This window comes from Suillus discolor (assembly GCF_016758755.1).
Source record: "Suillus discolor strain FC423 chromosome Unknown F5147scaffold_46, whole genome shotgun sequence".
NCBI lineage: Eukaryota > Fungi > Basidiomycota > Agaricomycetes > Boletales > Suillaceae > Suillus > Suillus discolor.
Genome location: NW_024541293.1, coordinates 267,513 through 281,869, shown reverse-complemented (window position 1 = coordinate 281,869; position 14,357 = coordinate 267,513). Strand labels below are relative to the sequence as shown.

The following is a 14,357-nucleotide window of genomic DNA, read 5'->3' as shown; positions in this document are numbered from 1 at the left end:
ACATCAGTCCATTGAAATTGTCTTTGGGTGATTTGCACACCGTCTCAGTAAGAACCTGGGATTCTCGCGTTTCCTATGCTTTCATACCCAGGGCAGCTTAATGAGAAACGACGACAATGTCAGGCTTTGCACTATTGGTCCATTACAAGCAAGGAGGGGTAGCAACGCAGAGGAAGTCTCAGAGTGAATCACAATGTCAATATTTGGTCTGTGAATTATCAAAGTATTATTTGCACAACATGCAAAAATACAGTGTTTGGGGTCCATGCACTGCACGTGACCAAAAACGCTGATCAAACGAGCATGGTGCTCCGGCTTTCCATACTCGTGGTCCAACATGCCAGGGCTGTTAACAATTGTGGCCACGGATCTCTAGTTACATAGACTCGGATCGGCGTGCCGCAGCACATGTAATGTCTGGCTTGGCTTTCCCACGGCTGATTTGGCACAAGACTGCCCACCTTTACAGCGCTGCCTACAGTGGCCAGGACAGCGCCTGCACACCATGTTCTGTGGCACAGGCTTTCTTAGGCTCAGAGAGCGGCGTTCTTATGCCCTTGGTTAGTGTGGGGGGCTAAATTACTTCGAGTGGCAGCTCCATCGAAAGTAGGCTCCCCAATGTTCTGATTATAGCAACACATTCCTTCCTTCGAAACCTTCCAGAATCCTCCTACAGTGCCTCCCTCGACCCTCGCTGCCCCCCCTGACCTTCTTAATACTCCGTATATCCTCTGCAACAATATTTGCTCACGTTCCTCGCCGACCCACCTCAGGCAGCAGTTCTCGGTACTATTAAAGGTCTGTCAGACCCTATTTTTATGTTCCATCACATTTGTATCATTCCCTCCACTTAAACATGTAGACCTTGTCATGCCGCACCCTCCGACACCACTAATGCACCACCTGCACCATTCCGGCCCTCCACAACCCTCCAGCACCTTCACATCACCCTATCCCAAAGATTCCCTTCCACTCCAGATCAATTGTGGGTAGATCGATACTGCTGTCGTGAAATCCTTGATCAAGGTGTGTACATTATTTGCCTTATGGACATACATGCGCTGATGGACGCTCAGTGTAGAAATAACGACATCACAAGCGAGATGGTATTCAAAAGCAATCCTGATTTCATGACTCGTGCGGTTTCAAAGCGGGCTCTGAAGAGGAATTGGAGAGCATGACAAAATTTATCTCAGAACGCGCACACGCGACGAAATTGGAGGAGCGAATTGGTAAGTAACTCCCTTCTAATGTTCTGCATGTGTTGATCGTTATCAGGTATCATATTCCAATGGACGAATAGAATCGGATATTCCAGTGGTTGGAGGAGATGTTCTGCTCTGAGTGCGACACTGGGCACGGTGAACTTGCAACTTCATTGAAAATTACTGTGCTCGAACTAAATGATCAATGTTCGGTTCCTGTGGTTGCAGTGTTCACCAAGTTTGAAGCTCTGCGTCCAGTTGCATATGCCAATGTGCAGTCATGGCTTGTGGTCAGCATGCACCCGATGCTAGTGAGGCGATCGCTCTTTTCATCCTTGAGCTTGAAGTCTTTCGCATGAAGCGTAGTCGCAGACACTGTCGAGCTAAGTGCGACCGCCAAAGCAGCAGCCTTATCGATGCATGAGTTGCGAGAACCTGGAGGCTTGATCAGTAAAATGATAGAGAAACGGTTCTCCAGACATGGTGGACACGTGTAGAGAATGGCTGTGAGTACAATATTTGATAATCCCATGTATTACTGTGAAGTTTTTTGTACCAGATTGTCAATGAACGCTGCACACTGCAAAAACGGCGCTGGCTAGCAGTGTTACGCTGACCGTTGGTCGGCGTGTGCGAACTAGGATAGGTCTTCTCAGCGACGACTCAAGTGAGTCTACTGAAGCTGAGGGTGGTTCTCTGCTTGACGGAACGTCAAGGGTTCCTCTGGCGATCTCGGTAAGATGGCGCTCGTCGGGATGCAGGGCTAGCGGATACGTGCTAAGTCGTATGGGGGCGACTTAGAAGTGCGGTCTCACACAAGGAAGCTGGTAAGGCTTAGATGAGCAAGTTCTGGGGATGAACCTAGTAGATTAAAGTAAAGTCTAAGTACAATAATCTGTGTCTACTTATAGGGAAGTACTACAAGTATTCTAGCTCAGTCTGTAATCAATAGTATATCTAGGATCTATGATAGCAAGACATGAGGTTCAGATAAGATACATGAGGCTTAACCTCTGATCAAGCATGCTGCGCCAAGGGCAGCTGCGCATAGGTACAGGAAGCGCTGAGAGCGCTCCGGATCTCCATGAAGCGACATGCGGTATGCATGCGCTGATCTAGGGTGACCATGAGGCGTACAGCCTCCATGGATCAGGTACAAGGCCGTCTAGGCCAAGGGCGGGGTCATAGCGCCAGGGGCGGGGTCACAGCGGTCCAGACCACTGTCTTTCTAGGCGCAGGCGGCGCACCGCCGCGCGGGGAGTCTCGCAGAGCGGGGGCAGGCGTAGGCAGAGCTGGGGCTCCTGTAGGTGTTACAGATGCCTGTAACAAGCAGGGCCTGACTCGGAGTACCATAGCATCGTTGAAAAACAGACCGGGACCATCGACGTCCAGTGGATATCAGCTACGCAGTCTACAGAAATGCGACCAGCAGGTATCGGGTTGGCTTGTAAATAATATATGTAGGTAATGTCTACCATAGGGCTCGGCCGCAGCAGAGGACTAGGATTTTTAATATATATATAAATCAAGAGATAGAATTTCTATACTGCAACAAACAAACGAGACTAGTACTCAACATGCGGTGCTCTATGAACTGTCTTGTGCGGCGTGCGAGATAAGGGAAGGTATGATATGAAGAGTAGGGTCTGTTTTGAAGTGTTGATGTTTTCTAACTTGTGGTCGCTGCGGCCTGGTCACTAGGATGCATAGAAACTCGATCAGGCAGGCTCATTCAGACAATGAGTCCACCCATGGTAACCATCTTTCAGGAAGGCGATCCTTCTTGTGTTTAACTGGCTGGATGTACGTGCAGTCATTATTCTCCACAAATTGATCTATTGCGACAGTGAGATCAATAGCGATGTTCATAGATACAATTTATCCTACGAGCTCTATTGGCTTTTAAGGCACTCTGAGTCTTCCGAAAAGGCGATGTGCTCCCAGTCAGTGCATTCAAGGCACTATCAGTCCTCTGAGGAGGCGATGTGCTCCTAATCGGTGGATTCAAGGCACTCTCAGTCCTCTGAGGATGCGATGCGCTCCCAATCGGTGCATTCGCAAGTGCAAGTGCCTGAGGATGGTACTGCAGCAGAAATTTCTGGTACAAATTAATGATAATGTCCGCTGAAGGTTCAACGATACAGCGAGGCACGAACAATGCTCCTGACTGTATCTATAAATGTTGTAAGGTCGCGCGTTGCCTAGTCTGCTATACTTGAGACGACAAGTGCGTTCGACCCTAAAGAGGAAGCGAGTGCAGCAAGGATCTAGAGGTATGCGCTGAAAGCGCTACTGGCTGGCCAATGCGAAGCGCGGGAAAGCGCAGGTGCGCGCTAGGCGCGAGAATGCGCGAAGCGCGGGAATGCGCGCGCGTGTATGCGGAAACAAGAGAGAGTAAGAGTGAGTTTGCTTAAGTGATGATATGATGTAAGACAAGAGAAGGGAGATGCGAGGTGTAAACAAATAGATTTCTACTATGTTCTGCTAGGTGAATAGTGGGTAGTAACCAGTAAGTCCTCTGTCGTTCTGGTGGGAGAGTAAGTCAGTAAGTCATAGTATGTACTGCTGGCGCTTAAGTATGGCGCCTAAGCGCTGTCATGCAGAGCCGAAGCGCTACCGAGTAAGGTATGTAAAGATATATGTAAGTAAGGGTCCATGATAAAAATAAAGATGGAACGATAAGCAAATGTGAGAAATGGAAATATACGCACTAGGGAACTTGGTGGACAGTGGATGGATGCTTCCGGATGGCTGGCGCTATAGGGCGCTCAAGCGCGGGAAAGCTGCGCCTCATATAGAGATAGCTGCAGGTAGCACACAGAGTGATGCTACAAGTTCGTGCCATGTACTCCCCAGTGAAAACTGCCATATTGCACAATGAGAGGCATGAGTCTCTACACCACTCCATGGGGCAATTGTGAGTCGTTGATCCTCCTGAGCAGCAAAGGGATATTCTGGATGATAGGAACAGACGTGATATGCTGGAGTAGAACTTCTACATTCATTTGCAGGATTGCGGGATACCTGACACACGAAGCTGGTTAGCACTGCGCTATGCCATGATCAAAAAAAGGCTGACTTGGATGTAAATGATGAAGAAAGTTCTCAGAGAATATTTCCCACATCCAAACTACTTCGTATTGCATAGAAAGCTTTGTCGCGAAGGTTGTCGAGTCGAACCTGACAATTGTGTATTAGGATATATGGAGAGCACCAGGCAAATTTACTCGAACCTTGGAGGCTAAACGATACATCGACTTCGGTGAGCAAGGCCACGAAGTGCTAGAGTTTGAGGTCTCCGCATCAGTTTTTGGTGGTCCCTGCGACTTGAGTGGGGAGAAGGATATATCGTCCGTATACAGATACAGCAAGAGCACTTTCAATCTATATATACGAAATTAAAGCCCCACCACAATCGCGATGACATGTAACTTATGTCCTGAATGCTGTGTCTCGCACGAGTATGTTCCGGTAGTTGAAAACTTGTGGTTTATATTGAATTGGAGTAGGGGCGATAAGTGTTTCTGCCTGTGGTGGGCCAGCCAAGGCATCACTTTCGCACATAGTGTCCGCCACAACCAGTAAGTCACCGTCTTCACGATCCTCTGATTCACTAACATTTCCTTGCAAAAGGTATGAAGATTTACGTTACTGATAGTCTCAAATCACTTACCTTTGAGGATGGTAGTTACATCATTTGGAGGCGTATGATTAGCTTTGACCTCTTCTTCATCTTCAAGATCGCTGTCAGATCCGTATCCGTAGTCATCAAGTGTTATCCCATCTTCGAATTCTGAACCACCTCTGAAGTCGACAAATGTAGCGTCAGATGATCCCGTTCTGGACAATACTGTCGACTCTGATGAGCAAGCTCATCACCTTCACGAGAAGGAAAGATTATGTTTGGCAAAAAACTCAGAGCGCGCTGTCAGAACAACGTCGTTGCCGGACAAGGCTTGGAGTCGGAAGACTTTACGTAGATGTGTTGAGCGGCTTGAGAATATGTGGAACTTCGTATCCACGAGCTCTTGGCCAAGAATCAATTTCATCAAGAGCGCTTTGACAAGTGCTTCATGGTTTGACATCGTGGAGTGCTAGAGGCTTGAGTCTATACATCAGGAAATCGGCCATGAGATGATTTAATTGATATTTCTGGCAAAATCAAATCAAATATCGACATATTATATCCAAATACATAGTATTATATAAGCACCAGCACAATGGCACCGGATGATGAGTGATTGTAAGAAAACTCTAATATAGATGAAGACATGTATGTCTCACAAATATGATACTTTGTAGATAAATTATTGAGAAAAGTTCAGCATCACTCCGTAAAATGGTCATTACTGGAAGTTGTGATGTGTCCAGGTTGCCATCCAGGTAATGCCTTGTCAACTGCTAGAAGTTTTTCACTGAATGATCATCCATTACCCATAGTGCCGCAGTCGTTATAACTAAGTGTACACTGGCAGCGCACCAGGAAATCAGGGAGAACATGCTTAAAATTTGTAGACAGGGAATCAGACCAAATTTTCATCAATGTGTGATTATATGATGATGTACAGGTATGGGTATGAGCAGAGTAACCTGCGACCTGCTTATGCGACGAACTATACAATAGAAATTTGATGACCATCCATTCGCAAAAGTTCATTGCATTTACCATCTTCCATCTCCACGACATCGTAAACAGACTTGACGCCGGCACCCTTGCAATGTTTAATGATCTGTTTTAAAACTTAATCAGTACTGAAGAGTCCGGAGAGGAAAGCGAGCGAGACACCACAGGCGACGATGCGAGTCTTAACCTTCGTCTCCGCAGCGATGTAGCGGGTCCTAGATATCACCACTTCATACGTCGGACCGACTTCTCCACCTACAAGTTGGATTTCATCAGCAATCAATAGGCCAATGTTCTGCACATTCTTGCACTGTCGCCATCTCCGAAACAGGATATCCCACTGGAAATATCGGTTGAGTGAGAGATTCACGACATAATTGAAGAAACTAACCTGCGATGGGATGCAAACAACAACATCCCCCTTCTGAAGAAGTCGAAGGTCAGTGCTGGTGTCTCCTGTAAGGCTTACTATCTCTTTGCCGCTGAACTTCCGACGACACTCTGCAACATGTTGGTCGACCATCTCCTGGTAGGGCTCAATACAGACTGCCCTGGGCTGCTCGTGTTTGCTCCAAAGGTGGAGCAGAGCAAATTCAGTACATATAGTCTTGCCGCTTCCAGTAGGCGCGCCAATAAAGACATTCTCATCAGATGTGTAGAGAGCCTGGAAAACCTGCGTCTGGATCTTGTTGAATGTTTGAATGGTGGATGAGTAGATGCTCTTGAATTCCTTGTTGTGTAGGGCAGACAGCGGGAGTGGCTGGAGTTCGAGAAGAGGAGTGGGAGGTGGGAACTTTTCTGGGAGAGTCAAGTGTTTGAAGGAGATGGGTAGTCTGGTCTCGGCATGTAACTATCGGTCGGATACAACAGCTATGTAGTAGTTCGGGCGGACGGGCTCAAACATCGGAGCCGTGATGGTGACGTTATGTTCATCCTCTGCATCACACTGGCGTAGGACAAATGAGTCGTGAAAAAGAACAATCTCTCCATTGACATCTTCAACCATGATGAGGAACATTTCAGCTGTTCCGTGGGTCTTCTCATCCCATCGGGAGTCAGGAACAATAGACAAGTCGATACGAAGAAGAGGGCGGGTGATAGGCTGGACTTGCGCTTGTAGCTGCAGCTTGGGGAAGCTGTGCACCAATCGATGCACGAGCCTTCCGGCATTTGGGATGCCGATAAGCTCACCAATTTCAGGAGGGTCAACAAAGTAGTGATACCATCACTAATGAACACTATCTTAGCACGTGCCTTACTTGACCTGATGCAAACTTACGAGTTGTTTGCCCTCTGCTTTTCGGATGACCTTCTGTGGAACACCCTTGAATTGACCAAGCGGTGTCATGGAGCCCCACCTGAAAACCAAACAATCAGTTGATAATCAACGACCTTATTAAAAACTACCTACATTCGTCGCTTGACCATCTTACATAGGTCAAGACATGCACGCGCTAGCACTGCCCACCCTCGCTTCAGGCAAATCTCAAACATAGCACGAAGAATACTGTAACATATGTGAGTTAGGTAAACTGACTTAAAACAACGCATACCGGCCAGCAGATTACTGAACAAAGACCATATCGGCCACGAGAGTAAAGCCTAATTATCCAATCAGCACAATGTGGTAGACAGCTGAATCGTCACCAACCGTCAAGTTTAAGTTGCGATATAGATATATAGACTTGTAAAAAGATGCTGATCTTTGCTGCAGGCTCATCGACACTTGCACAGGAATAGGCATGCGTTCTGACAATTTGCCAAGCTCAAGCTTCTCCTCTTGAAAGCAGAGTGTGTATGTGCTCAATTTTCCAGATGTGATACGCAAGTCATTCTGCAACAATTCCACATGAGAATATGACACCACGGTCAGGCGGAAGCATGCTTACTGAACCAGTTCCAAGCCAAGTAGCACACGGACCATACGTGTCCTTTGAGAGTTGGCGACAAGGTTGCATCCCAGATGTTGACTGTGAAACGGAAAGAATGAGTAAAGATGAAGACAACGACAGAGCAGAAGACAACGAAGCTGCAGTGATGACAAGTCAAACGTGATGAGGATGAACAAACTAAGAGATGTATTTCTTGATTATATGACGGCGGGCGAAGAGAACGTTCAGACTTCAGGAAAACAGGAAGCCCAGTGTATGAACTGGAGTTAGGCTCGTAACCAGTCTGACATATGTCACGTGAGAATGGGAAATACTTAGTCAAGATTGGAGAAATTTGACAGGCAAAGCACGGAGTTTAAACTTTAGCAGGTGCCGACTGTGCCGGTCAAAGTAGTAGGCTACATAGTACTGTCGGCACCTGCTAAAGTTTAAACTCCATGCTTCGCCTGTCAAATTTCTCCAATCTTGACTAAGTATTTCCCATTCTCACGTGACATATGTCAGACTGGTTACAAGTGAGTCCTACTGCCTGTTATGGATGGATGTGTGACACTTACTCACTAGCGCGTGCATCTATCAATCAGTACTCTGCCATCTACTTTGCTACTAGTACTACATCATGGAATCTACCAATGCTCAGATCAACAATAACGACTCACTCGTAAGTTATTGTGTCCTCGAGTTGTATATGTTAATTAACTATTACTATAATCAGGTGCCCACATTCCAACCAGATGTCCCAGGCCCGCTGATTGTCAGCGGTTCAGCAGTAGTATGTTATAAGTACATTACATTAATGAAACTAAACAGTTGCAGGGAGTGTGGAACACCGCAGTCGAAACGGCCCAATACCGAATCCAAAATCATACTACTGCGCTGCCTTCTCCTTTTCCGATAACCATCGAGGATAAGTGCTGGGTAATGCTGATGGCATTGAGGAGGGAAGAAGAGTTGCAGGAGACAATGAGATACCTGGAAAACGCGTGGCGGGAGCTCACCAAAGTGAAGAAGCTGTTGGGGATTGGAAGTTAGGATCGCACGGAGAGGCCATCAATTTTGTAACATACCTTGTACCATATCACGGATGACCGCAAAGTCAAGTTCGCTACGGGTGTCTACCTCGCTATCGTTGAGGCCACGAGCAGCAGATCCTAGAGCTGGGTCGGTCCTATGTATGTCGCATCCCAGTCAGGCACATGCCTAAAGCAAACGGGTCACCTCACATACCTGTTAATGATGCAAAGACCAACGAGCCGTGATAGTAGAGGGCCGGAATAAATTTTTTTCGCAACTCTGTGAGTAGCACATCCTTTTTATCGGCTGGCAGTGTGACCAGCATGACATTTGGGTCGACGTCGAACCCTATGACCGTTAGAGTAGACCCTGGAAAGCCTGCGAGACATCGGATTTGAACATAACTAAATCGACATTAGGATGTTGCTCACGAAAGCTAAGCAATGAAGCACCCAGTGAGTGCAAACCGTCGAGTTTGGTACCTTTAATCGCATCATGGTCAATCATAGAGTTCAGTGAATAATTACCCGCTGTGATCAACCACAAGACGAAGTTTGCCCGAGTTAGGCTTGGGCACAGCGTGCATCGGGACGCTATACATTCCCGGATAATGTTTGGTACCAAAGCTCTCTGAGACATGGCCCAATCGTATCTCCTCATGCATTTGATCCTCGATGAATTGTAGTCGGTCGTCGGTGTTGGAGCTTGTGTGCGAAGAGCTGTCGTTAATAGAAGGATATGAATCATCTGAGGTATCGGCCCACAGCCAGAAACCTAGATGTAAAGCTCGACAAACAGATTCGACGAAGGGTTGGTTTGGATGGTCTGAAAAGAATATTTCAAAGCGGTCAACGGGCGTCACAATGCAAAACAAATCTGGTCTCTGAGCAATAGTCCGAGCAGTATTACTTCCTTCAACTTCATTCAACGGCGGCATGGGGACGGGGTCTGCGTACTCTGTTGAGCGTGCAGGGGGACTGAAAGATATGTCTGTTGGTGACCAAATCAAAGCCTATGATGTGGACGTTTAAGTGGTAGTTCAAGCGGGTTTGGACTCAGACTCCTCGTAATGCTTCGTTTCTGTATGTCGGCGTGCGCAGTCTCCCATCTTGCTCGTGTGAACGTGCATAGCGACATGATTGAGCACTGCAGGAACATTCTCCCGAGTTCCATTTGCGGCAGGGCTCACGTTGATTGAAGGCAGACTTCTCCCGTGCAGGTGTACCGAGTTTGGACTGCTTGTCTTCATCAAGGTGGACACCGTCGGACTGGAAGTGGGACTCATAGAGGTCGGTAAAGGCCGCGAAGTCCGAAAGTTCAACTCATCGTGAGTTTGCGGCTCTATTCCGGACAGCTTTGTCGCATCTGATAAGCCTCTCATGGGTTCGCTGGAGCCTGCGGTCAAACTTGTCATTGATATATTCTCCGTAGGCGGCGAGCTCATCCTCTCGATGAGGGAACGCGAACTTAATGGCTCTAGCAGCCCTGTTCCCAGCATCAAGAGAAGCATGAAATGAAGTTCTCAAACCAGACGCACCGTTCTCAATGTACTCTGACATTATGAATATTTATCCATCTAGAAGTGGAGCAGGCGACAGGCCAACATAAGGCACAACATTTGGGGGTGAGTCCTGCGAAGTCAACTTGACGAGTGTGCTGTCAAGGCTTGTGACTCAGAGGAAAGCAGCCGCTGCTGCTGCAAACACTACGATCAAGAAGTCAGCATCGTTGTAGGCAATACGCACAAATCAGGCAGATCAGAAAAATAAAATAAAAGAATCCTTACTTCTTGTCTCTCCCATGCAGATCCATGACTGCATAGATAATGTTCGGATCGTACCCGTGCGCTAGACTGAAAATTCTAAAAGCTGCTATCAGGAGCAAGCCGTTGTTATCGATGAGAAGATTGGCAGCTTTCATGTGTAGGATGTGATTCTGTGAACGATCGTAAGATAAAATCAAGAGTGAGGAAAAAATAAGTTGCACTGGGAAGAACAAGTAGGATGTATACACATCCTAAGATCTCAATCATGCATGACTGGTTCATTGCCTTGATAACTTTGATCTTGCGTAAGGCAGTCACAGGTGTGCCCTCCTTCTCAATAAACACCATTTGGGCTACCAGGCACTCGGTGAGGTGGTGGGCTGCTTCATGGACCTCTCTGAGTAAAATGATGATGAGCTGATGTAAATAGTTAACTTTGAAGAGGTAGGAGAGCGTGATGGTACTTGCCAGCTCTGCAATGGCATCAACCTCATTATCTCCACCTTACATGAAGAGCTCCTCTAGGTCTGCCACAAACTTGAGTGACTCTTAGAAAACACGATGCTCCCGCCGTTCCCTTGTACGTGAGAGTAAACACACTGGATACAACTCCACAGGAGGACAAAGTACTCAGCTGTGAAGTTTCCTTCTGGAAAACTATAGAGTTGCCACCCCATTCCAAAGAACATGGGGGAATGCTAAAGCTCCTTGAGATGAGGAACCTTGGTGGTCAGTTATTTTGGTGAGCCTTTAAGACTCTACCTGGAACTTACATCGCTTGTGTTGTTATGTGGAAGGTTGAGACCTTGCGCATCAGTAGAACTATAACATCATCCCAAACTGAATTTCAGTAAGCACCAGATTAGGACAGAATGCAAAAGACTGCTTACAAAGTATGCAATGCTGCTGAAGACACAACTAATGAGCAAGAAGATAATTTGTTCCTTGGGTTTTATCTTAGATGAGCCAAAAGAAGATGATATCCAAGGTTTTGCTCCAACTTGAGCTTCAAGTGACTAACTGAGTCATTTGAACAATTCTGGATTCTTCCAATCAATGGGTATTCCCCTTCGGTACCCGCCGGGGGATCCATGTCACGATCACGAGGCGTTCAAACTTGAAGAACACCATTGCACTCATTTCAAGTTATCTATGTGCAAACTGTCTTTGATTAAAGAGAGAAAAGTGTTTCTACTAGAAATGTATTTTGTTGTTTTTGCACTGCCGCATCAGGGAAAACATCGTCTGGTAGTAGTCCATAGTAAGCAGCGATGAGTTTTTTCACATACCAGTCAGACATATCAGAAACCTGATTCAGTGACAGATTCTCCGGTACTCGTGCCGCGATTGCTCGTACAGTATCGTAGACTTCATATATCTGTCACCCTCGAAGTTCCACTCCAAATGTTGGGGGGACTTTGCATCCTGGACCACCCTGACCTCCAAGTGTGTACTCTCTCTGACTGACATAGTTTTGTTCTGACTGTACTGTACTGTAGCGGTGGTATCATGTAAATATTATGCAGGCTGCACTAGTACTGAGTCGTAACCTCTGACTCAATTTCACCTTTTCATACCATCCTCACAGATATGGTGTTTCATCACCAGCTTGACCCCAACTCGCATGCATTTTTTGCAGCATTTAAACAGAATACAAAATTCCCTCACTGTAATCCCATTGCCAATGGAGGAGTTGAGTCTGTTAAGCAATTCTATTTGCTCTCTGTGGGTCCACTGGAATCCAACAGGCAGTATTTCCCGCTCTTTTTCGTCCAGTCAGTGAAACTTTGATGCTACAGATTTCAAGTACGTACCTCTTCGAGGATACTGGCAGGTGGCTAAAGTTGGTTGCATGAAGTACTTGTCTATCTTCACTGTGTGACGTTAAGTCTGAGATTCTCTTGAGCGCGAAAGATACTGACATTGGTATCCGCATATATCAGATGCGCATCTTACGGTCTAATCAGCCTTCTTGATATCCTTATTCCACCAAGAGTACACTGCAGACTCTACATACGCCCCTCTTCCACCACCATCGGCACACAGGCAGCACGGGTACCTAAAATTGTATGCATCACGGTGGTCCTCTAGGTTGGATGGCGGAATTTTCTTTCTGTCGCTGTTGGCAGGCCTGTGTTTTTGTGGAGCGGTGTTATACGTCAACATTCGCGTAGGATCTGGTGGTATCTCACCAAAACCAATCAACCATGGATTTCGAGGTCCCATCATAGTGTAGGAGGGCGACATGGCAGGTCTTAGCCTCCGCAATCAGTCTACCTAACCTCCGAGCAGTTTCATGATTTTCAGGCGGGGCAGTGATGATAGAGGAAGGCGAAGACGGGGCTTTCATTGAGTGGTTTGGTGCAGCAAGGACATGTCTTCTACGCTGCTTTTATAAGGCTGGGACCTATAGCAGTATGACGGCCTATATTACCATCGCCAAGTGCACCGGCCAGTGACCTGCCAGAGTTATTGGCCTGGAGCCTGGCGCTGTGACGGCAGTTCAGTAACTGTGGTGGCCAGTGCTAGCGCCCAAGTTTATTACGTTAATGCTGCCGAATTCGTACGCCCAATTGTAAGTTCGTCCAATCCTTTTAGCATTAGGCTCTACCATATTCTTACCTCTTCAGTCCTTCCTCCCTATGGCCTCAGATTGGGCAGATACGTCGTCGACTCCAACCCCCTTCAGATGTACCTGTACGCGCGAGTTTCAACAAGAGAGTGCCTACACTAGGCATCAACGATCGTGCATGAAGGGCAAGAAGCGATTGTTCTCCGCCTTATCTAAGGCAAAGGACCTTTTGGGTTCTGTAAAACGGCCACAAGTGAACCGTAGCCATGGTAGGCCACATGCGGGCCCCAACATAGCATCTTCAAGCGTGCATCCATCTGCTGACTCAATTAATGGGAGATCTGGTGCAGATCCTTCCTACGCGTGTCCGGCTCTGTCAAGAATGCCCTCACAAAACGATGTTCTGCATGCAGGTTCCTTACCGCAAGAAAATGCATTGTCCTCAGCATCCGATACCGGTCTTGGCTCTGTGCCTATAGAAATAGATGGAGACCAGGACTTACCACTGGCGCAGCGGAGGAGCCGACGAGTTGACGTCCCCATGCCACTATGCTATAGGCAGTACGAGGATGTACTTCCTCAGCCTCCCCCAAGCATTATACCTGGCCATACCAATCCAGCACCCGGGCTTAGCCCACCGGTAAATCATACAGACACATCTACCAGCGCTCATGCTTCTTTGCGACTACCCCCATTCCATACGGCTAGGAACGTTTTCGGACTGGTACACCAATTCTTCTCATCCACACCCCCATCCCACAACCCAGAAGAAGCCGTAACACTCCAAGATATCAGCTCTGTCCAAGCTGCTACTTCAGCAGAGCCAGATGCTCGCGCCGAGTATCACGATGTTTCATTTCACCCTTACCCTAACAAATCCTCTTTCGAGCTTGGCCATTGGTACTGGCATGGTGGTGTCCAAAAGTCTCATCAAAGCTTCAAGGAGCTCATTGGCATCGTCGGACAACCAGATTTTCATCCTGACGACGTTTGGAGTACGCCATGGGACAGAATTAACTTGAAGTTAGGTGCAAGCGTTCAGGATGATGAGGGGGACGAATGGGAGGATGAGGATGCGGGTTGGCAGAAAACGCCAGTAACCATTGAAGTGCCCTTTTCTCAAACGACAGCTCAGCCAGGCACTCGACCTTACGTTGCAGCAAACTTGTATCATCACTCCCTCACCTCTATCATCAGGGAAAAACTGTCAAATGCTCAGGATGATGAACTGTTCCATTATGAACCTTACCAACTGCGATGGAACGCTCCTCACCTTCCCCATGAA

At 47.2% G+C, this 14,357-nt stretch overlaps 4 protein-coding genes across 4 annotated transcripts; 1 reads left to right on the top strand and 3 right to left on the bottom strand.

Moving 5' to 3' along the window:
* Window positions 1-4,637: 4,637 nt before the first annotated feature.
* On the bottom strand, window positions 4,638-5,290 carry F5147DRAFT_654944 (uncharacterized protein; the record flags this gene model as incomplete). The annotated part of the gene is made up of 3 exons (XM_041433921.1): window positions 4,638-4,828; window positions 4,879-5,055; window positions 5,182-5,290. The coding sequence occupies 3 exons, from the start codon at window positions 5,288-5,290 to the stop codon at window positions 4,638-4,640; spliced, it is 477 nt and encodes a 158-aa protein (XP_041290336.1).
* Window positions 5,291-5,947: 657 nt separating this feature from the next.
* F5147DRAFT_580857 (P-loop containing nucleoside triphosphate hydrolase protein) lies at window positions 5,948-6,907 on the bottom strand (the record flags this gene model as incomplete). The annotated part of the gene is made up of 3 exons (XM_041431571.1): window positions 5,948-6,169; window positions 6,299-6,622; window positions 6,833-6,907. Coding segments are annotated over 3 exons (621 nt in total), but the record flags the coding sequence as incomplete, so codon positions are not given.
* A 1,311-nt stretch (window positions 6,908-8,218) lies between these two features.
* F5147DRAFT_654942 (uncharacterized protein) lies at window positions 8,219-8,753 on the top strand (the record flags this gene model as incomplete). The annotated part of the gene is made up of 4 exons (XM_041433920.1): window positions 8,219-8,236; window positions 8,332-8,382; window positions 8,437-8,493; window positions 8,538-8,753. 4 exons carry the CDS (start codon window positions 8,219-8,221, stop codon window positions 8,751-8,753), a joined length of 342 nt encoding a protein of 113 aa, XP_041290334.1.
* A 1,304-nt stretch (window positions 8,754-10,057) lies between these two features.
* On the bottom strand, window positions 10,058-10,294 carry F5147DRAFT_580795 (uncharacterized protein; the record flags this gene model as incomplete). The annotated part of the gene is made up of 1 exon (XM_041431567.1): window positions 10,058-10,294. One exon carries the CDS (start codon window positions 10,292-10,294, stop codon window positions 10,058-10,060), a length of 237 nt encoding a protein of 78 aa, XP_041290333.1.
* Between the last annotated feature and the right edge of the window lie 4,063 nt (window positions 10,295-14,357).